Here is a 22541-nt window from a genome sequence, read left to right on the forward strand (position 1 = left end):
CGGGCCAAAAACTACGTGCTATATTCGAACACGAGAGACGGCTTGTAGTGTAGTCCAACTTGTGGGGGCAATACGATGCCTCAGTGACTAGCATTGAGTATAGACGGCATTTGGCTACAACTTGGCTATGAGATCAACCTACAATCTTACCATGTGATAGAAGAATGAGCATTTAAAAGGAGACGTCTCCCTCTCTGGATGTCTTCATGACAGACAATACACTCATCTACCTTCTATTTGACCCTTTTTGCTACAACGATCTACATCGTCAACACATCCATCATGCTGTACACCTCCCTTCTAGCAACCCTCGCCGCCACAATCCCACTGGCCACGGCCTACACCATCACTGCCGACGGCGTAAACTGTCGCTCCGGCCCCGGCACCAGCAACAAAAGCGTCAAGACCTACGCCAAGGGCACCGACGTAAAGATCTCCTGCCAGCAAGCCGGCGAGAGCATCTTTGGCAACAGCCTGTGGGACAAAACCTCCGACGGCTGCTACGTCTCCGACTACTACGTCAAGACCGGCTCGACCGGCTATGTCACCGACAAGTGCAGCACCGGCGGCAGCGACGGCGGGGGCTCCGGCTCCGGCTCCGGCGCAGACATCGTGAGCGCAGCCCAGGACGAGCTCGGTCTGCCCTACGTCTGGGGCGGCGGTGGATGCAATGGGCCGTCTAGCGGCGGGTTCGACTGCTCGGGTCTGACGCAGTATGCGATCTGCCAGGCGCTGAAGGTCGAGATTCCCCGTGTCGCGCAGGACCAGTATGATTCCCCGCTCGGGAAGCGGATTAGTCGCTCGGAGGCGAAGGAGGGTGACCTTATCTTTTGGGGGGAGAATGGGAACTGTGACTCTGGGGTGGTCCATGTTGGGATCTTTATCAAGGATGGCTGGATGATTAATGCGGCGCGCACGGGGACACCTGTGCGCGAGCAGGCGATCTGGACTTCGTATGGAGGTGAGGAGATTTGTCCGTATGCTAAGAGGTATGTTCGTCCCAGATGATTGTGATGATGACGGTTTCTAATTTATGAACAGGTTCTGGTAGACTCTTTGTTAGCTGGAAGATGTGTTAGACTCAATCCCCTTGGGTTAAGTTTTCTTTAGATACCTATCATCGAAGCATACTGCTCATCCACCCGGGCCAAGGATAGGAGACTAGAGACAAAAAAAATGTATACCTTCCTTAATTGATTGGCAATATCAGCAAACAGAAAGTGTAATAAGTAGCCACCCATGTTCTAGAGGAAGCTACAAAGAATTCCTTGCCAGTGGTCACGGTGGCTGCCACTAGGCATTCCGTCAAATTACCACGAAATCCTAGCAATAAAGCTCTTCGGCCAACGACGGACGCTATACTTTCTCGCTTCATCCAGCGCAAGCAGCCCGATACCAAACGCAACAGGGAGGAAGAAGTTTTCCACCGGTATCGTCGTGGTGTCAATCGATTTCTGAAGCCCGGGAATATAGCAGACTGTCCGTTCGTTAGTGCAACGTCTCAAAGATTAGCCTGTAATAATTGAGTGGCATACAAATAAATACGATGCACAGAGCAAACACCATTGCTGGAAACAGGAGCAAGTTCTGTGTCTCGCGTTTGAAAATCGGTGGCTGTTGGAAGATACTTAGCCGCCGAGTGCGAATCGCCAGCAGGTTGAAGAACTGCATGATGACCAGGTTGACAAAGTAGATTGACGAAGCCTCATTAGCAACCTGTGTGACGTAGTTCTTGTCGTATTTGGGGTCCATGTTGTTGAACTTGAGAATCATCGCGCTGAACGGGATGCCTCTCCTCTGCACATGATTAGAATAGGCTTGTTATATATCTAGATTAGGAGACAAACCTGCATGTGCCAAAACGCCACCACATATGATAGAAAACACTCGAACAGGCCGACGAAGACGTAGGCATGGTTGAGTAACTTTACATCGACGAGACGGTCTTTGTGCGTGTCTCTTGGGGGCCGAAGGAGTACGTCAGACTCGGGCTTCTCAAACGCCAGCGTAATTGCTCCGGCGCAATCAGTCAGACAGCTAGACAGGTTTATTAGTTCTGTTTGTGAAAGAAATATCCAGGGGTCATTCACCAAATAATGATCTGTGAACCACGATTAGTTAAAGGCCGACAGGAATAGGGGAATCGGGGACGAAAATACCATCAGGAATGATGAAAGAACCTGGGGAACACCAAGGATAACATTTGTCATAACGGGCCCTATAATCAATTAGGTTGTCAAAATCGCCCATGATATCGGAGTTCTGCATACACAGCTCGCTGAAGCTTCCTGCAGGAAGAAGGTATATGATTGTTTTCTTGAGGTTATCTAGCAGCTGGGTTAGCAGTGTTCGAGAGCACGAGCTGAGTGAGGATGCAGTACCGTAAACTAGTCTGCCATATTTCACAGCTTCCAAGATCGCGGAGAACGACTCCAGAAGGACCATATCGGCAGCCTCAATAGCAATATCAGAACCACTGCCCAGAGCGACACCGACATCAGCAGCTTTGAGGGATGGAGCATCATTGACACCATCGCCTGTCATTGCAACAATATGCCCTCTTTGCTGGAACTCTTTGACAATACGGAGCTTCTGTTCCGGGGTGGTTCTGGCAAAGACAATCTCATCGTAGCTGCACAGCTTCTCCCATTGGTCATTCCCAAGGTCAGCTAGCTCAGGCCCACTGAGTACTATAGCGGTCGTCGTGCCGGTACTTGTGATATCCACTTTCTCGGAGAAATCAAGGGCTTTGACGTCGTCAATAAGTGCAGGCGGAGTTCGGATAATCCCGCACTCTATGGCGATTGCCTGTGCCGTGAGCTTGTAGTCACCGGTCACCTATCACTGTCAGTGCAACATCCCCCTCAATATGAATGAGACTCACCATCATGATGCGGATGGAAGCTTTGCGGAGAGTGTCGATGACTCCCGGGATTTCGTCTCTCTGTATTTGGTCAGTGGGACCTAGGAAATAGATTGAACGTGCTTGACATACGGGAGGATCCACAAGTCCAACGATACCCACAAGTGTCAGGCGTTGCTCAGCTGAGTGAAGAACGAGTCGCTCATCCTGAAGACTAGTCAACGAGGTCACCCATTCTTCGGTGACCTCTTTCTGCGCCAAGAGAATGACTCTCTTCCCTCGTGCGGACCACCGGTCTTTGATGTCTTCGAGCCTGTTCCGATCTCCCGTTGAAAGCTCGCCGATATTGCCATCTCTCATGACCATAGATGTGCATCTCGGTAGAAGAACATCAGGTGCTCCTTTTATAAGCAGCAACCTAGCCTACTGTCAGCTTCGTGCCTCCTTCCCGTATCCATGTCCTCCACTTACCCGTCGCCAGATTGACTCTTCGTAGGCGACATAACACGGATCATGAATTTGTTCTTGCTGTTGAAAGATATTTCAAAGACCTTCTTCCACTGTTCTCGGAGTTCACTGACGGGACCCAGAGATTGGGAGAGTCTCAGAATGGCCTGATCAGTCGGATCGCCGTAGATTTTGGTCAAATGCAGCGGCCGGTCCAGGGTGGATGCATCAAATTCAGCGGCGTTGCACAATCCAGCAACATCTCGAAGAACGCCCACAGAGGCATTTGGAAGATCATTCGGGCCAGCTCCATGGACAAGGAGACTCTTGGCCCCCTCGGACGTAAACTCCTCGCCGCCGGAAAAGCAATCAGTCACAAACATTTCGTTCTACAATCGTTAGCGAGTATGATATGTATGCGTGGATAGAGTATTACCTTCGTCAATGTGCCAGTCTTATCAGAGCAGATGACAGAAACAGCCCCGAGGGTTTCAACCGTAGCTAGTGTCTTGCAGAGGATCTTGTTCTTCCTCATGATATTTGCGACGATCGTCAGACTCATGGTCAAGGCTATAGGAAGACCCTCGGGAATGAATGCGATTCCGACGCTGACGCAGTCGACAATTAAGGTGGGCACGTTGATCCAGTCGGGGTGGTCTTTTCGCAGCCAAGCAGCCCTAGAGTCGTCATTTATTGAGACTGGTTTCAAACAATATGAAGTAAACAACATACCACAAGATGACGACTATGATGACGACAGTCACAATGAAGCTGACTATAATGAGAACAAACCGGAGAATTTCTTTCTGCATTGGAGTCATCTCTGTGCGACGACGATTCGAGAGGCCAGCAATTCGTCCGAAAACAGTCAGATCACCGGTACCAACACAAACAGCCAGTGCAGTGCCTGACACACAGTGGGTGCTTTGGAGGCCTATGCAGTGGGTCTCAAGATAGTTGTCGTCGGTGGACTCAGTTGCGCCCGAGACTGGCTCCGACTCCCCTGTTCCCTGTTAGAGAAGAGCCATTTCAGTAGGATCGGGGAGAATACCAGTAAGAATTGATCTATCGAACTTTGCATCGGCCGAGATTTGAATGAAACGCACATCAGCGGGCAACTTATTTCCCTGCTTGATATGGATGATATCCCCCGGGACTAGGTCGATGGCACTGATGCTGAGCTGGGAACCATCTCGCACCACGATACACTGATCAGGCAGCATGGTCGTGATGGAAGCCATGACCCGCGAGGAGGACCAATCCTGCCATGCATTGAACGAGGCCTGGATGAAGAATACAGCCAGGAGGACGATAGCGAGAGCCAGGTTTGCTTGTGCGGGAGGATCTCCTAGTGGTCTCCATGCGATAAAGACCATGATACAACCGAACAACACGATAGAGCCGAACCCGCCAAAGAGATAGCTCATCATGGTACGAAACCATCTGGATGGAGGAGGGCTCGGCTTGTTTTTCCCATACTCAGAAGTGCGACGGTGCACTTGCTCACTTGACAGACCTTGGGTGGCGGATGTAGAGAGACGTCGTTGGATTTCATCAATCGAGAGCCGATGCCAGTCAAGCTCCGCAATGCCTGTAGTTCATTTAGTATAAGTCGAATGCTAGGGTATTCGATGTGACCTTTGAGCTGCTTTCTTTCTTGCTTCGTAGAGGAATCTTGACTACCCTTCTCATCCGCCTGTTCGACCTTGTAGGACCTGTACAATGCTCACACATTAGTTCTAATCGTGAGGTCAAATTGAGTGCACATACAATGTTCTGTATGTGATCGGGAGCAGGTTCTCTGGAGCCGCCACCTTCCCTCGAACACTGTGTATGGACAAGGACGATGCTGCAGATCTCTGACGAGTCATGGGTCGAGTATTGCGCTGAACACCCTCCTCCGCGATGCGTATGTGATCTTTGCGACTGTCGTCCTCCATGAAAGCTTTGCAAACCAAGAACAGGTCGTGCTAAGGGAGCTGTAGATGTCTAACGAGAGAACTGGACAAAAAGCACTGTCAGCCAGCTGCTCCCAGCTCCAGCTTTATAAAAAGTCGCAAATAATGCGCCATTTTTGCTTATAGAAAAAAAAGATAGGCGAGCAGTGCCTCGTTGAAGCTGTCACTTTGTCGCGTCATAGAAAAGTCGAGGCCATACAAAGTGCGGTACGGCCGGGGTGATTGGCTGACAATTGTCGCGCGCGATTTATTCTCACCAACACTTTATTTCTTCTCTCGTGCATCTCCCCGGATCCAGTTTAGACGGCACTCCTTCAACCTCGTCCTTTCTTATGAGAGGGCATATTCCGCTCACAATTTCGCTAATCTTTCGGGTGGCATGGCCATGGCCGGAATCGGGTGGAGGTGCTCAGGAACGCCATGCGCATGACACATGGCTGCCTACGCAAGGTAGTATCCAGGAAGCTATGGAGCTATCAGGATACTACCCAAAAATTCTGTGTAAGTGATACTTATGACAGAAGGTCAAGTGTAGCATAAGAATGCACGACAGGGATCACCCCATCGCCATCCATAACATGCAGCCAGAGTCTGTCTCACATCTAGGGTTGCACGGATTCCACGTGGCTTTCTTGATTTAATGATGGATGAGATAGGCATGGGTCATGCGTGTTATGGAATGCCTTGCATTCTTCCGATTCTGCCCCTGGTTTAGATCTATCCTCAGAACTAAAAGCGATAAAACATTCAATGAGTAAAGGGACGGCTTATATCTCTAAATAAAGGATACAATCTATATATAAACTCGGTCCACCCTCTTACTCTATAAGCAATGGTTGCGTTTCCCTCTTAGGTGGTCGGAATAAGTCGAACAACGAGCGACCCAGCATCGCCAACGGTATAGATAATCCATGCACCAGCTATTTCGTCAGTACGCAATCCAACATATGGCAATATCAAACTTACAACACTGGTCATGATCAGAAACCACACGACCACCCGCATGGACGCAGCAAGACCCGCCATGGCTTCTCCCCCCTGAAATGTCGCCAGGTACTCGATACAGAGGCAATAATAGAAAATAGCACTGACGCCGATAGGACCGAAGAATCCCATAAAAAGTGCATCGCGTGTGGTGTGTATGTGGCGCACCCATGGACGAAGAGACAGGATGACCGGCAGCCGCCGCAGGGCCAGTATCAATATCGCCAACAAGATCAGCCGAGGCAGAGGGACTATACTCGAGTCCGTGAATGCAGACCATGGACAGACTGCGCCCAGCCAAATAAACATGGACATGTTCAGAATCAGGTCGATGGTCGGCTGCAGGGTGTCTTCCATGGTTTGGATCCGGAACCAGTCACTGGTCCATTATGGTTAACCAACGGTATGTTCTATGCGACCATAACTTACTTCATAGTAAAGCTATTCCCTGTGATGAAGCAAGCCAGGATATCATCACTGTTGGCCATACCGGCGGTTCCGAGGACAAGCAACTACTGAGTCAGACCGTAAACATAGGGAAGATCGAAAAGACTCACGGATAGAGAAATCGAAAATATGGTAAAGGTCTCTCTATCCAGATATTCTCTGGTGAAAGATTATATTAGCCTGGGCCTAGTCGTTGTAATAGGGAGCTTACCTCATGGCTGTGAAATGAAGCATCGATTGGGCACACCATCCAAGCACTGCGCCATACACGACACTGAGCAGAATCACATAGAACCACGTCTCTCCAAACCAGTGTGATAATACCTGCCAGAGCCCGGACGCAGTGGTCTCCGAGTTGGAATACCGTAGTATCAATAACGGGAGAAAGAGAAACGGATATCCCAGTCCGTCGTTGGCCCCTGATTCAGCGATGATGAGGCGCCGAAGGTCAAGCGGCACGTATTTGTCCGCAAATGCCCCCTTAACAATAGCGCTTGATAGCACCGGGTCTGTAGGAGAGATGCACGCGCCGATGGCAAGTGCATGGAGAAAGGGCACCGGGGGTAGTACTAGCCACACCAGAATACTACTGATCATCCACATGCAAGTTAAGCCTGGGAGCAGGAGAACTGCGAGTGAACGCCATTCGTAGATCAGGTAGCGCTTGGGTAGTTGTATGCCTACAATCACCAGTTGTACTCCAAGCACCAGCCGACTAAATGCGGAGGTAATTCGGTCGATATTGCCGACATCATTTTGTGCCAGACGCATGGGATCCACGAGGCCTGTAACAGGACCCAGAAGGACCCCGAGGATGAATGAGATCACTACCAGGTCAGCGTATGGTCAAATTTCATGAAAGATAGTTGATTAGACCTACAGGCATCGGACAGGTAGCATCTTTCACGGATCAGGTATGCCAGTAGCCCATAAACGGACATCAACAGGCCGAGAAGGGCACAGATGACGTTGAAATCCGACGGATCAAAATTCATAGCTCATTCCATGTTGCGTAGATGATTTCATTTCTCAGGGACGCCGTCTCTCTTATATCAATCTGTTAATCTGCTGGGTGATGGTGGGAAAGAGAATCCGGTTGTCCAGATTGGTTGAATTAATCCCGCATACGGCATGACCGGTTCACGTGGCCAGTACCAACAGACTTATCCTGCAGGCCACTAGAGGTCTTTAGTCGATGGTTGTTTACGATTCGTCATTTTGCATGTGTTTTGTGCTGCAGAGTCCGATCTCACTGACGTGGTACAGAGGCTGTGCTCCTTGATATATCTCGCAGGTGCGTGAAGGTCTGAGCATAACAACGCGCATCCCACCTTACGTACAATAAAAGAACTACTAGGTACAGAGTAAAATTATGCGACACACTCTAAAGTCGACGCTCTTCAACAACCCAGACCGTGACGTCGATAATGTTGTAACGGGTGATTGTGCATTGGATAAATAGTGCTGAGTCATTAATGCTTAATGCGGGGAAGGAAAGAACGTTACAACACCATCGGACCATCAATCCTCTTCTCATTCTCTATCTCTCCCTCCCTACATTCCTCCTCCAGCCCCCATCAACTGCATCATCGACTGTGGATGCTGGGAAGATGGACTTCCCAGCGCCTCGGGCGCAATCTCGCCAGGACATCCTGCGTCCGGCCTGGTCCTCGACCACTTGACAGGCCCCTGAGCCGCCGTGTTCCACAGACTCCGCATCAGGGAATCGGAGTAAACCAGAATATTCCGGGGTCGCGTACCCTATTCACGTCCGCCATCCCTCCAATATTGGTTCCGCCAGTCCTCTTCGTCGGGCTGTTACTCGGCCTCTGGACCTGGAAATGCTTTTGGATCATTGTCATGCAGGACAAGCTCCTGTATCTCTCATGGCTACCACCGTTCGCACGCTCAGAATCCGTGCAAGATTATGCGGCAGAGTGTAAGCCAGTGCAGTGGGAGGAGAAGCAAATCCGAAGTCTGGACGGGACGAAGCTGGCCGTCTGCGAAGGCCGCATGCCGACCCCTCGGCCCCGCGAAAACAGCCCCAAGGAACGTAGGCGGCAAGTAGTGATCTGCTACTTTCAAGGGAATGGAGGATCGACACCGATGCGCCTGCCGCTGCTTTCTCAACTCCTCCGCACAATAAAAGACTCCAAAATCTCTACATCGTTGGAGGATGTCGACTATATTGTCACAACCTTATCCTACCGTGGGTATTGGACCTCCTCCGGTCGGGCAACACAGTCTGGAATTCAACGCGATGCCCAGGCATTCTTGAACTGGGTCACGCAGACCTATTCAGAGCCAGATGTCGACCTCCAGGTCATCCTCTGGGGCCATAGCCTGGGGTCCGCCGTGGCGAGCACTGCATTGGCCACATATCTATCGCGGGATTGCGAAAGGGAAACTGCGACACAAACACAACCACCACTGCGTATCTCTGGGATGGTGATGGAAGCACCAACGTCGAGCATCAAAGACATGCTGATAAGTCTGTACCCGCAGAAGTGGCTGCCCTACCGTTATCTCTGGCCGTTCTCGTGGAACAACTGGGACAACACCACGGCCATGAAGCGGATGGCTCAATGGAGGGATCAGAAAAATCCCGCCGCTGACGAGCGTGAGACCTTGTCCCCGCTTTCAGCTCGCTCAATTCCGCCTATCCTTATTCTCTCCGCAGAGAACGACGAGGTAATACCCCCTTATGTCGCTGGCGATCTGCACCGGAGTGGTAGAGCTCTCGGGCTAGATATCGAGTGGAAACAAGTCCCAGGCGCCATGCATATCGAAGCGCCCGTCAAGCCGGATGGCCGGAAGGCCCTGGTTGAGTTTCTATTTAGAGCCACCTCGTCCGTTCATTCAAACGCAGATGACCGCTCAATAAAGAAACCTGAGACATAGTCAATCCTCCGGCTCTCGGTCCCACCGATTCATGGGTATAACGAATTGTAACTCGATCCTATTTGATCTAGACGAAACATTCAATCCCTATGCGCCACATGATACCTACCCGATGCGACATCCATGGAGCTGTCAACGAAGGACGAGAGTCATCCATACCTCGAGACCTTGCACAATATTACCGGTTGATCTACCGCGAACTAAATACATACAGACAACATTAGGGGCCTAAAGTCACACGCTGAAAGAGCAATCCTGATTGTTGAAATCAAAAGACAGTCAAACAGGTCATTCACGTCATACTACATGACACCGCGCAGCTGTCATGTATTGTCTAGATCGGCTCATCACGAGGCTCAATGAGGATTTCGTTGAGGGCAACATGCGCAGGCTGGCGAAGCGCGTAGACAATCGAGTTGGCCACATCCTCTGGATCGAGGATCTGTGCTCCAGACGGCTCTCCGTACTTCTTCACAGCCTCCGCATCCGTCGACATACCCAGCAGATCTGTAGCCGTGTTGCCAGGCTGCACGCTCGTCACGCGCAGACCCGTGCCCGCCGTCTCCAGGCGCAGGGACTGCAGGGTCGCCTCGACGAAGAACTTGCTAGCCGAGTAAACGCCCAGACCAGGGAAGACCTTGCGCCCTGCATCGGAAGAGATCGCGACAATGTGGCCACTGCCCCTCGCGAGCATGTCCGGCACAGCGGAGGACAGACAGTAGAGAAGACCCTTGCAGTTGACATCGACGGTCCGCTCCCACTCGTCCATCTGCGTGTTCGCCATCATAGTAAAGTACATCACGCCCGCACACGAGACAACAATGTCGATCGGGCCAAGCTCCTCCTTCGCCGCGCGAAAGAGGGCCTCGACCTGGGCCTGTTTCGTGACGTCGGTCGGCTGGATCAGCACCTTGCTATCGCCGGGCAGTTTGGCCTTGACGGCTTCAAGGGCGTCACGTCGGCGAGCAGCGATGGCCACCTTGCAGCCTTCGCGGGCCAGCGCGGTGGCGACAGCGGCGCCAATTCCAGACGACGCTCCCGTCACCACGGCCACGCGACCAGAGAGAGGGCCCTTGGGCTTGGGCGACTGGCTAAGAGCGTGCTTTTTCGACGGAGCGCGGGGCAGCCATCCTCGAGCGAACCAGTGGCGCGTGTAAGTCTCGAGGAGAAGCGTATCAACCTTAGGCCGCTCGACTTCTGCGCGCAGTGGTCTGGTGGCGGCGTTGTCAAGCACAACAATGCCACGCAGGAACTCGACCGACGGCATACCGCTGCGGAGAATGTCCACAGTGAACGAGCCATCACCACCTTTGACACCACTCCGCTCCTTGGTCCAGCGAGAAACCCACTCGTCCCATCCCAGAGGTTCCGTGGGATAACCCAGCTCTTTCAGGCCCTCAAAGACAGACCGCATGTTGACGGGGTTGGGGTCTCCCAGGTGCAGAACGGTCTGTTCCGTCTGAGTCTGTGTAGCAAGATGGACGATGGCCTTGCTGACGAAATCCACGGGGGTCATCTCAGCACGCCAGCCTTCCACATCAGGGGCGTAGCCCAATTTGATGGACTCCACAATCAGCGCGGTCAGAAGATCCCAAGCGTTCGCAGCACCAGTGACGCTGTGGCCGCTAATAGTTCCAATACGATGGATCTTGACCGGCAGTCCTCGACGACCCGCTTCCAGAACGAGCTGCTCAGCCACCCACTTCGTCTGTCCGTAACCGTCCAGAAGCTTCTGGGGCACGTCGTCGACGGCCAGCATCGTGTCCTCGGGCCACCCCTTTTCGCCAGACGGTGGCAGCACGCCGTTGGTGGAGACATACTGCACGGTCGCGCCGCCCTTACAAGCCAGACGGAGGATTTCGCGCGTTCCACCGACGTTGGGGCCGCGCAGCGCAGCATACGGGTACACCAGGTTGACGGTGGCAGCCGCATGGACGATGACATCAACGCGAGCAGCAAGCTCATCGAAGGCGTCGGGGGACAGACCAAAGAGTCGTCTGGATAGGTTGCCTGGCAGGATCTCCACACGCTCCATGATCGAGTCGCGCCAGAGGCCCATGTCGAGCAGATTGCGACGGATACGCGCCACACCGCCCGGTTGGTCATCGTCCGCAGGTTCATTAAAACGTACCAGACAGATGATGTGCGCGGACGTGTTTTCCAACAAGTCATTCAAAAGGAAGGGGCCAAGGAAGCCTGTGACACCGGTCAGAAGCACCGTTTCTGCCTTGTTGACCGGACAGATCGTCGCATTCGAAGGGCGGATGTCGTTGTCAAGGGTGGAGTCGGCGCGCAGGACAGCTGGAAGGTCAGCCTGCACAGCAGCGGTGTGACCGTCGCGAATCCCGCGGACAGTAGCCAGATGGCCGGTAAGTGTGGCGTTCTCGGCCAGGCGGGCAATGGGAACGCGGAAGCCAAAGGTCCGCGATAGTTTGGAAGCAAGTTCAGCGAGCGAGAGGGAGTGGCCACCGAGATCGAAGAAGTTGTCCTCTGGCTTCAGAAGGTTTCTCGCTGTCTTGAGGGTGGTCGCCCAGATCGCAGCAATATTGTCGATGCCGATCGGATCCTGCTTAGCTTTTCCGTTGCTATTGACCTGCGTGGCGTTGGGCGGCGGCGGGAGGCTCTTGAGGTCGACCTTGCCGGAGACTTCGTGGGTGGGCAGCTCGTCCAGCTCCACCCACTGCGCGGGGATCATATAGTGTGCGAGGTAAGGAGACAGCACGCGACGTGCCGCCGGGCTGTGTCCGGATTCGTTGATCTCTACAACCGGACGGTCCTGGGAGTGCTGCTTGTCGCGGACAATATACGCAACCAGCTGGCGCTCCAGGCCATCGCCGTGGGCGACGACGGCGCAGTGGCTGACAGCCAGGTACTGGACAATGTCATTCTCGACCTTGGCCGGCACGACGGAGTAACCGCGGAGCTTGATCATGGCACCGACACGGCCAGTGATCTCAAGCAACCCGGAAGGGAGCATGCGCGCGAGGTCACCGGTTCTGTACATACGCGAGCCGGGGGTCGCATCGAAGGGATTCGGCTTGAAGGCTTGAGCCGTTGTCTCAGGCAGGTTGATGTACTCCCGGGCAAGGAGATCTCCGCCAATGTAAAGTTCTCCCGCAGTGCCGTCCTCCACTTTCTCGCCATTTTCGTTCAAGATATATGTGTGTGTCGGATCCAGGGGCGGCCCAACAGGGCAATACTCTGCTTCATCGTCTAACATATCCCGGATATCACCGCAGGCAATCTCGTGTGTCTCGCAGGCACTATAGCAATTCAACAAACGCGTCGATGGAAGCACCTTGATGGCTCTGCGGGCGAGGTCCGCGGTGACCACCTCGCCGTTCAGCCACAGGGTCCGCAGCTCCGGGAGACGGACCCCAATGTGCGGGTGCCGCGAGAGGACCGTCGCCAGAAGGGTAGGTGTCATGAGCGTCTCGGTGATGCGCTTTGCCGCCAGCAGGTCCACCAGCGCAGCCGGATCATAACTGACTTCATCGGGTACCGTGACGACTGTCGCACCCCGCAGAAGCGGCCGGAGGATCTCCCAGATGAAGAAAACGTTGCAGGCCACCCGGTCGCCCGGCTGAACGTCCTGCACGGCAAATCGCAGGTTATACGAAAGTACAGGGGCGCGGTGTGGGTTGGCAATACCCTTCGGTTTACCGGTCGTGCCAGAGGAGTAGGACACGAACGCTAGTCTGTCGAGATCATCGTCAGCTGGGAGAGGCGCCGGCTCCTTTGCATAGCCGTTGAGCGCTGCGGCCGGTTCGTCCATCTTCACCAGCGGCACGTCGGCTTTAATCTTCCCCGCATCTCCCTTATGCGTGATGATCACGGCGGGTTTGGCATCCTCAATGACATCCGCCAGCAGATCCGGAGGATAGGCCAGCTCCAGCACAAGAAATGCCCCGCCGGCGCGAAGGGCCGCCAAACAGGCAATCACATAGTGTGCGCTGCGCGGCAGAAGCACACCCACGAGGCTGTCCCGACTGACACCGTATGCGCGGAGCCGCCGAGTGATCTCCTCCACCTCATTGTCTAGCTCGGCATATGTGTAGGTGGTGGAGCCATCCTCCAGGGCGAGGGCGTCGGGGGTGGCACGGACCTGTTGGGAGAAGAGGGCGGAGAGGTCTTTGCTGGTATCAATGACCGACATGGTCACTGGGATCGGTAGGGGTATGGGGGGAGTTCAGCGAAGGGTGGGCGATGAGGGTAGGTTCGCAGCGGGAGGAACCATGTGCAATCGAAGCTCGTTTGCTGTCCCGACCAGACTGAAGGTGACAGTTGTCAGTGAGAGACCGAAGGACGCCAGATATACCTCAACTCCAAAGCGAACCAACTTGCCTGCGGGGTGGATGGACCTACCAACAGCTTCTCCAGACGAGGGGGTAAAAAAAAATAAATACCAACCAAAAGCAAGGAAACCCCTCGGGACGGGAAGCGGGAAAAGAAAAATACTCTGAACCACAGAGCCGACCTAGGCCACGGCCAATGGAGCTAGCATGCTCAACAATTCCGATGTTATCTATCGTTCTAGGGTTCAGTGGGACACTCACGATGCCCGAAGCGGCTAGGGGTCTCAGCCAAGGCAACCGGCGAACCTGCCGGGGCTTTTGTTCGGTGGCGGTTGGCGAAAAGCAATGGCGAAAAAGAAACGCGATCGTTCTACGAGTAGGTTTCTTTTCGACTGCCATCCCACTCCATGGCTAATGGCAATGACTAAAGATCGCGACCTGGGCCAATTAAGTGCATACACCTGCGCAATCTCGAACGATCGGACGTCCGCGATACACGGCCCCTGCGTCAACCGCGGCATGCCTTCCCAGGTTCACTACTGGCGCTTGCCATGGAAGCTCCATGGGAACCCCGTGGATTGGAGGGGTTGGTGGGGGTAGAGTGTGGGCTGCGATCCAACCGGACCGATGAGGAGATTATAGCTGTTGCTATTATTACCCGCTCTCAACGCCGATGACGCTGAGATGGCGGAGTAGATGCGTTGTGCGCTGATCGGTGAGTCTGGAAGGATACGGAGTAGATATCTCTTGGCCTTGTGGGCGAATTATTGCGTTGGTGCGTATCTTCCTGATGCTCGCACGATCCTCTCCGTGTCGGTTTATCCCAATTTCGCCTCGGTTGGGCTGCCGGCCAATAAGAGGCGGGATGAGTCATGATATACAACTCTTGACTGGTGCAGAGACGCAGAGACAGCAAGAAACACTCGGTCAGTCGATATCGATCGTAGTTGATGGTCCGTGGGTGATCTCGACCTGCGTGCAGCGCAATAATAAAGTAGGCTGATCATGCAGCTGGCCGGGATTCGTTTGCCTAATCGGGTAACCCGGGCCTTCACGTGCTTATGCATGCACAGCTAGTGCAGGCTGACTAGGTATAAACAGGTGCAAGAAAGTCGCCATTCTTTTATCTGAACCGTTTCTATATAATCCATGCATTCACCTCGCTACATGCAGTACTCACATGCTATATATGCCTCGACTATGCATTCTCACGTCTATTCGGCTCCGACAACCCAGCTCCATTCGAATCCCCAGCAACCCCTTTCTCCGACGGAACTGCCGCTGTCTCGTCTGGGTTTGCAAACGTCGATTCGCGCATGAACGGGCTGCGTCGCCGGATTTCCGGCCCCTTGATCACCAGGACCACCGGCACAACCGACAACGCAAGTCCAATGAACCCCAACAGCGATCCGGCCCAGCCGTACCCCAGGTTCTGGAACAGCTGATACGACGCCAGAGGCAGAAATGCACCGAAACTGTTCCGACCGAGAGAGGCTGCCGACAGTGCTGACGCAGCGTACTTCTCATACGCGTCCGTCAAGTAATTCACGACAGCCATGTAAATGGAGTAGATCCCCAGACCGGTAATGGCGATCCCGATGGTCGGCACGATCCAATGCACGTCCGGCATGCTCGCCCAGCCGTACCAGAACAGCCCGCCCGCGAAGAGAAGACTCCCAGGGATGGAGGTGTACAGCCGGGCCTCGGGGATCGGCCTTCCAGGCTTCTCGCGGTTCTTGGGCGCCGTGCGGAAGTAGATCATGTCCTGGAGGGGGTTGACCAGCGTGCCGACCAGCGCGCCGACGGAGATGGCCAGCTGGACCAGCCCGGTCTGCAGCGTGTTCATGCCGTAGTTGGTACTGAAGGTCTGCACGACGCTGGAGAAGAACAGGAACAGGATGCCCCAGGCGAAGCTGATCCACAGCGTGAAGAAGGTGACGACCGGCTCGGTGAGGAGCATGCGCATGGGCCGTTCGAACGAGATCTCGAGCAGCTTCCACACGCTCGTGTGCGAGAGCTCGGCCTCAGCGTAGACGGGGCGGCCAGTTTCACGGCGGATTTTCTTCGCGCGCCGGGAGAGGATCACGTCCGCGCGGGTCTCGTACAGGAGGAACCAGAAGATGGGGATGAGTCCTGCGTTGTAGATGATTTGGATGTAGAAGATCCTGGCGTTTAGGTTAGTGGGGGAAGAAGACAATGGGATAGACGGGGATGAGCGCACCATCTCCATGGGGAGCTCTTGTTGATGGCCAGAATGGCCGAGCCCATGAACGGCCCCAGCGCGATGCCAATCACGCTGGTCAACCCGAACAGTGACATGGGGATGCTCCGGGCTCTGTCTCCCCACCAGACGTCGCTGATGCTGCCGCCGACAATGTTGATGGCCACCGACGAGGCGCCGCCGCCGAAGAACCGCGTGACGACCAGGGTGGCATAGTTCTGCGCGAACGCCGACGGGAACAGCGAGACGACCAGGATGAAGTAGGCGACAAAGTAGCCGGGCATACGGCCGGAGGATTCGGTCAGGGGGACGAAGATGAGTGGCCAGAAGGCGGCGCCCATGTTCCAGGAGGTCGTGGCCCAGGTGACATTGGGGAAGGGTTTGTTCTGGACATGGAAGCGTTCGGAGATGTAGTCTGCTCCGGCGCCGTAGGAGCCGGCTGGGAGACCGGTCAGGATAGAGCTATACCAGGTCAGTACCTTGGTATCTTGTGGTGTTGGAGGAGGGTCAATATACATGATGCAGATGGTGATGGTCAACGTCCACTTGTATCCCTTGCTCCAGTTGAATCTACTCCATTAGCTGGATTCATAGTTCCATGAAGATGAACGTACGGGTTGTCCGGATCATCAGGGCCGTCCCAAGTATGCAGTTCAATGTCGACCGAATCACGAAGCTCATTGTGGCTGACTTGGCCGATATGTCGCTCCCGACGGGTAAACGACCTCACTCTGGTTCTGTCAGCGGTGCGAATCGACTCTTTGTCTTTGGCGTGTCTTACCGTCCCAAAAAGCTATCGTCGAAATTGTTGTCGTGAGCAGTGCTTGCGCGCCGCAGGGGAACGTCACTCTCGCGATTCGACATGTCTCACTGTCAGGGTCCTCAATTGATCGACAGGATCGCCGGACTCGCTGGACGCCATCTCCGCCTGATATACAAGCGCCAGACACGATTCCCTGCGAGAGCGCATCCACCGAACCGGTGGTTCGACGCCGTCGGGAGCCATGGTGTCGTCATGGATCGGGCAGTCCTTAGGTAAGTAACTGAACGGGCGGTACAAGCAGTGGTAGAAGCATCCTCAGCAATCCGGTTTGTCGGCGGTGGAGAAATGCATGACTGCATCGAAAGGCTGGTGGAGTGGTGACATCACCATCGCATGACGGGTATGAAGTCATCTCCCCATCCGATCTTATATCAGACATCCGTCACATCCTCAACGGAACTCACTTCACTTCCTAACACATTCATTCATATTCCTGACTCTTCAATAATCCCATAATCACTTCTTCACAATGCCCATCCCCGTCCCCTCCGCAAACCACCTCAAGGACCTGTTCAGCCTCAAGGACAAGGTCGTCGTGATCACCGGCGCCTCCGGCCCCCGCGGCATGGGCATTGAGGCCGCCCGCGGCTGCGCCGAGATGGGCGCCAACGTCGCCATCACCTACGCATCGCGCCCGCAGGGCGGCGAGAAGAACGCCGAGGAGCTCGCCAAAGCCTACGGCGTCAAGGCCAAGGCCTACAAGTGCGACGTCGGCAACTTCGAGAGCGTCGAGAAGCTGGTCAAGGACGTCATCGCCGAGTTCGGCCAGATCGACGCCTTCATCGCCAACGCCGGCCGCACCGCCTCCAGCGGCATCCTCGACGGCTCTGTCAACGACTGGATGGAGGTCATCCAGACCGACCTGACGGGTACCTTCCACTGCGCCAAGGCCGTCGGCCCGCACTTCAAGCAGCGCGGCACCGGCAGTCTCGTCATCACGGCCAGCATGTCGGGTCATATTGCCAACTTCCCGCAGGAGCAGACCTCGTACAACGTCGCCAAGGCCGGTTGCATCCATCTCGCGCGGTCGCTGGCCAACGAATGGAGGGATTTCGCCCGCGTCAACAGCATCTCGCCTGGGTATATCGACACGGGCCTGTCGGACTTCGTGCCCAAGGATGTGCAGGATCTGTGGATGTCGATGATCCCGATGGGCCGCAATGGCGATGCGAAGGAGCTGAAGGGCGCCTACGTGTATTTGGTCAGTGATGCGAGCACCTACACGACGGGTGCGGATCTGCGGATCGATGGAGGATACTGCGTGCGGTAGATTCGTGTATATACTTGATACTTCTTGAACTTCCCTGGATGGAATAGATTGCGAGCAATCTAACATTATATTCATGTTAACGAGCATTCAAGTAGTCCACTATTGGACACGCGAGTATCTCACTGAATTGAACCCTAGGTCTCGCTCCGCAAAGATACTCTGACAAAGTGCCAGGTCCAGACAACAGCTATATACACTCAAGCCGGCCCCCCAACATCAGTCGTGATCTCCCCCTTCTCAACATAAATCCCCGACCAGTACCAATCCTCCTTCGGCCCGCTCTGCCCGTTATCCAGCCGCAGCTCGCCAATATGCCAGTCCTGCGAGTTGGTCTGCGTCGACGCGCTGACCGGCTCCACGGCCCGAGTCAGCGGCGCAGACCCGTTGCTCGCCCACAGCCCAACCGTCTGCGCGTCAAAATCGATCTCGTACGCAAAGTTGTACCAGGTGCCCGCCTGCAGCGGCGCAGACCAGTGCGACTGGCTATTCGCCATCCAGTTCAGGGTGGACTGGCTGCCGCCGAATTTGAGCTCGGTGAAATGGCTCTATCCAGAGGTCAGAAGTGCTGACAAAGGGTACAGGAGAGTAGGTAGATAGGTGCGGCCTTACCTCGAAAAAGGCAATCTGGTGCTCCAGCGATGCGTCCGGGGCGTTCTCCTCCCGCGTCTGCAGGGAGAAGTGGTAGTAGAGGGTGCCCGAGCCGAGGTCCGCTTTCGTCTGGGGGATGAGTTCGGAGCGCATCATGGTCTGGCCGTTCCACGAGGAGGTGGAGTCCTACAGAGTCAGCTTGTCGGCAGTGGATGATGGTGTTGGTGACATACGATGGAGATGCGAATGCCCTTTGCGTCCGCTTTGTCGGCTGGGTTCTTATACTCCGGCGACAGGGCGAGATAGTCGGTGGTTGCGCCAGACCCGTGGATATACCACTGGTACGGCTCGATCTGGTTGCTCCATGACCCTGGCACTGATATTAGGAGGATGCATTTTTGGGAATTCAATGGGCATACACTGATCCAGCGTGTCCAGCGTGTAGGACTCGTTGAAGAAGCCGTTCCAGACGACAGTGCCAGCCTGCGCCAAGGGGGCCAAAAACAGCACGGACTTCATCGTGTCTCTCGAGCGAAATCTTGTCACTGTCAAGCTCCGGAGTGTCTACAGGTACGCGGAGGTTGGTGGTATTTATGCGTGCGCGAAATGAACGTAAGGTGCGCTGTTTCGGTTTCATATTGTTTCAGGTTGAACCCGTATACCTCAACGGGCACGGAGATCGCTGCACCACGGATAAATTTTGGCGCTGCATGAAGATCAGCCATCATATTATCCACGCGGGCCGTGGGCCCGAAACGCCGGCTGTCTAGTCTACGGAGTATGTTCTCACAGCTGCAATATAGTTAGGTCCACTGCGTCAGGTAGATGCATCGGAGCATCTTCCGAGCCACGCGTGGTGGATTCAGCAGCTCGTCTGCGGTGAGGGATCCTATTAATCTTCTCGGGGTGCGCCCGATGGTCTCAGAAAGAAACATTACTGTCATAACTATAGCTACACTCAATACCGCCAGATGATATAGTACCGCCAGTCACTCGTGTCCACCCACGGGTGTCCCCTCCGCCAGAAGGAAGGTGAACGTCCGCACGGTGGCGGTCCACACGGCGTTGATGGCCGCCTGCAGCTGCAGCGGGGCTCCCTCCGTGGCGTATAAAAGGACAGCCCTGAATATCCTATAGTGAAGATGAGCTCGAATAGAATTGGAAGACTACCGAGGCGATGCTACGATTGCTAGGGCACTTGTAAGCCAAAGTAAAGCTTCATGCCGGATGGGGCACCCTAGTTACTCAATAAGCAAGAATAAGGATTGAAGCTGGAGAAGAAAATATGCAGTTTACTTTGACCAAACGGACAATGACGAAATCGAATATGGCTGCAATGGACCTTGTAGATGACCATCGAGTATTACATGTTGTATGTATAGAGATGGCCCACCATCGCTCGAAGTCGGGTAGCTCTACCTGTCAATAAGGACATTGATCAAGACCTATCTATCGATGGCACATTGAAAAGCTTTTGGATTGGAAAGTGAGAACCTGTTCAAATAGTGAGTAGGGGATATTGGGTGCAGTCACTTGTATATCTATCTCGATTCTTGCTATCTTCTTCTATCTGGATGCTACATGATTCCGTTAACATCTCCGAAATATATATACCTAACTGGCCACTTCTCCTCACGAGCCATATATCTACAACATTCAAATACCCAAACACAACTTCGTTATCTCTAATAATTTCATAGTGTGCAAAGATGAACAAGCGACGCTGTATAGTGAATGAGCCTCGGTTGCAATTTCTCCGCACTCAGCAATAACCGCGGATGTGCACCTTTATCAACATCGACACCTCTGTCCACCCTCCATGCAGAAGTCCTCGCCATCAAGATAGCAAAATGCCTGCTCTCACCCTCCATCTACTCAGCCTCTCGACCGAGCCGGCCTCCTTCCTGCAGGCCCTCCGTAAATCCCGTAAAGTCATCGTTGCCTCGCGACCGCGCCATGTCGTCATCCACCCCGAGCTCCTCGACACCAACGCCCTGACAAAAACTCCCTGGGACCTCCTAGTCCTCATCCAACCGACAGACAAAAACGAATCCCCCATTCCAGATTCTCTCAAATCATCCGTGAAAGCGGAATACACCCTCGCCGTCGGCATCCCGTCCAAGCTGCTCGCCAGCTACGAAGCCCGCGACAAGCAGCTCAAAGCAAGCGCGTCCAGCGCGCCGCTCACAGGCTCCCTGGCGACAGCAAGATCCAAAACCTCGTCGCAGAGTCTAGAAGTCTCGCCCGCCCTGCTCGAGTTCATGGACTCGCTGAGCGGCAAGCACGACGGACCCGTCACCATGCTCAACCTGTTGCATTTCCACCACCCCGACGGCAAGAAGAGCTACTACCAGTACGGCCAGGCTTTTATTCCCGTGGCCGGCAAGCGTGGCGGCAATGCGAAGCTCGTGGGCAACGTGGTGCCGCCGGCGACCGAGGTGGATTCCCGAGGTAGGATGGACCGTCCGGCGGAGGACTGGTGGAATGAGGTTTCCATCGTCCATTATCCGTCCATTCGGCATTTCTGTGATATGCTCGCCGGCGAGGACTATCAGGCTATTAATGAGAAATATCGCCTTTCGGTAAGTGGGTTGCCACCGTGTTTTGGATGCGTATTGACAGCGTCAAGGCCCTTCGAGACACCTTTTTGCTGTGCACGACCGAGTTTGATGTGGAACAGTCTGCAGCTAAGCTTTGATTCTGCGTTTATATGCCGTGTTTTGGAGTGAGTAGGCTGCCTTATGTTGTTGGCCGTAGTGAAGTATTGTCTTACATCTCCAATGTCCAAAGGACCTCGTGGATCAATATAAATAGAAACACATAAGACTATTGTACATTGGTAAACTATATGAAATTACCAAACGCCGGGATCCCCTCACGTATGCAAAGATGTGATCTATCTCTAATACAGGCCACTTCGACTTCAGCCATCCACAAGATAGCGAGTCCCCAGAGTCGGGAGGAATGAAGAGGAAACATCCATGCCCAATCCGATTTCTGCGGTTTGAAGAGCCTCTAGAAAGGTCATGAAAGCCTTCTAAGTCCAAAGCCGCAGGCTCGAATGCATATACTGCCCGATCTGTCACTCATAGATCTGCATCATCCTTCAGACGATGGCCGATAACCGGAAGTTGTTGGAGAGCTGCAAAAGCATCAAGTCGGTCTCTAGGGTGGTCTAATGATAATCGGTGACCAATATCTTGAAGCATAGTTCCGAACGTGCCATCCCCTTCAATCGATGCAATTCCCATCAAGAGTTTCCCAAATGCCCACCAGTCATTCTGGCGTCTCAGCTCGAAAGATAGGTCGAGGGGATAAACATGGTCTCGAAATTCCGGAGCCAGATTCTCGTACGTATAACCAACCCCGATATCGACGAAAACGGCCTCGTTGGCGGCATTTATAGCAACGTTCCGAGGCGTGATATCCATATGGGTGATCCCCAGATTATGTAACCGCAACAAAGCGCGTGCTAGCTGGCTAGCCCAGGACTTCCAGGCTGCTCCTTTGCCGTCTTGCTGGCGGGTCGCATCCTCGAGTGTCCCATGAGGGTAGTATTCTAACGCCATGCCGTGAATAACGTTATGCTCTTTATTGAAGCGGTTGGTAGTGTAGGGACTTGGGCCTGTTACTACGGCCACTAGCTGCACGATGTTTGGGTAACCCTCGAGGCACTGGATATAGTGCAATTCTTGCTGGAAGACCGTCGTATGGCTCGGTTCGTAGAATGTATGCTCCACTGTT

At 54.0% G+C, this 22541-nt stretch overlaps 9 protein-coding genes across 9 annotated transcripts; 4 read left to right on the forward strand and 5 right to left on the reverse strand.

Moving 5' to 3' along the window:
- Positions 1 to 282: 282 nt before the first annotated feature.
- Positions 283 to 1051, forward strand: ATEG_02399 (uncharacterized protein; the record flags this gene model as incomplete). The annotated part of the gene is made up of 2 exons (XM_001211577.1): positions 283 to 989; positions 1042 to 1051. 2 exons carry the CDS (start codon positions 283 to 285, stop codon positions 1049 to 1051), a joined length of 717 nt encoding a protein of 238 aa, XP_001211577.1.
- A 1067-nt stretch (positions 1052 to 2118) lies between these two features.
- On the reverse strand, positions 2119 to 5250 carry ATEG_02400 (cation-translocating P-type ATPase; the record flags this gene model as incomplete). The annotated part of the gene is made up of 9 exons (XM_001211578.1): positions 2119 to 2838; positions 2885 to 2944; positions 2996 to 3281; positions 3335 to 3699; positions 3747 to 3987; positions 4043 to 4320; positions 4417 to 4901; positions 4994 to 5025; positions 5081 to 5250. The coding sequence occupies 9 exons, from the start codon at positions 5248 to 5250 to the stop codon at positions 2119 to 2121; spliced, it is 2637 nt and encodes an 878-aa protein (XP_001211578.1).
- Positions 5251 to 6117: 867 nt separating this feature from the next.
- Positions 6118 to 7694, reverse strand: ATEG_02401 (uncharacterized protein; the record flags this gene model as incomplete). The annotated part of the gene is made up of 7 exons (XM_001211579.1): positions 6118 to 6188; positions 6235 to 6306; positions 6421 to 6503; positions 6682 to 6764; positions 6810 to 6858; positions 6911 to 7526; positions 7580 to 7694. 7 exons carry the CDS (start codon positions 7692 to 7694, stop codon positions 6118 to 6120), a joined length of 1089 nt encoding a protein of 362 aa, XP_001211579.1.
- A 487-nt stretch (positions 7695 to 8181) lies between these two features.
- ATEG_02402 (uncharacterized protein) lies at positions 8182 to 9434 on the forward strand (the record flags this gene model as incomplete). Its single annotated transcript, XM_001211580.1, has 2 exons — positions 8182 to 9319; positions 9382 to 9434. The coding sequence occupies 2 exons, from the start codon at positions 8182 to 8184 to the stop codon at positions 9432 to 9434; spliced, it is 1191 nt and encodes a 396-aa protein (XP_001211580.1).
- A 500-nt stretch (positions 9435 to 9934) lies between these two features.
- On the reverse strand, positions 9935 to 13756 carry ATEG_02403 (non-ribosomal peptide synthetase; the record flags this gene model as incomplete). Its single annotated transcript, XM_001211581.1, has 1 exon — positions 9935 to 13756. One exon carries the CDS (start codon positions 13754 to 13756, stop codon positions 9935 to 9937), a length of 3822 nt encoding a protein of 1273 aa, XP_001211581.1.
- A 1337-nt stretch (positions 13757 to 15093) lies between these two features.
- ATEG_02404 (putative MFS multidrug transporter) lies at positions 15094 to 16980 on the reverse strand (the record flags this gene model as incomplete). Its single annotated transcript, XM_001211582.1, has 4 exons — positions 15094 to 16060; positions 16117 to 16686; positions 16731 to 16847; positions 16898 to 16980. 4 exons carry the CDS (start codon positions 16978 to 16980, stop codon positions 15094 to 15096), a joined length of 1737 nt encoding a protein of 578 aa, XP_001211582.1.
- A 428-nt stretch (positions 16981 to 17408) lies between these two features.
- On the forward strand, positions 17409 to 18209 carry ATEG_02405 (SDR family oxidoreductase; the record flags this gene model as incomplete). Its single annotated transcript, XM_001211583.1, has 1 exon — positions 17409 to 18209. The coding sequence occupies one exon, from the start codon at positions 17409 to 17411 to the stop codon at positions 18207 to 18209; it is 801 nt and encodes a 266-aa protein (XP_001211583.1).
- A 197-nt stretch (positions 18210 to 18406) lies between these two features.
- ATEG_02406 (glycoside hydrolase family 131 protein) lies at positions 18407 to 19316 on the reverse strand (the record flags this gene model as incomplete). Its single annotated transcript, XM_001211584.1, has 4 exons — positions 18407 to 18754; positions 18819 to 18983; positions 19031 to 19167; positions 19217 to 19316. 4 exons carry the CDS (start codon positions 19314 to 19316, stop codon positions 18407 to 18409), a joined length of 750 nt encoding a protein of 249 aa, XP_001211584.1.
- Positions 19317 to 20647: 1331 nt separating this feature from the next.
- On the forward strand, positions 20648 to 21495 carry ATEG_02407 (uncharacterized protein; the record flags this gene model as incomplete). The annotated part of the gene is made up of 2 exons (XM_001211585.1): positions 20648 to 21379; positions 21427 to 21495. The coding sequence occupies 2 exons, from the start codon at positions 20648 to 20650 to the stop codon at positions 21493 to 21495; spliced, it is 801 nt and encodes a 266-aa protein (XP_001211585.1).
- Between the last annotated feature and the right edge of the window lie 1046 nt (positions 21496 to 22541).

The sequence above is a fragment of the Aspergillus terreus genome, genomic scaffold (genome assembly GCF_000149615.1).
Source record: "Aspergillus terreus NIH2624 scaffold_3 genomic scaffold, whole genome shotgun sequence".
NCBI lineage: Eukaryota > Fungi > Ascomycota > Eurotiomycetes > Eurotiales > Aspergillaceae > Aspergillus > Aspergillus terreus.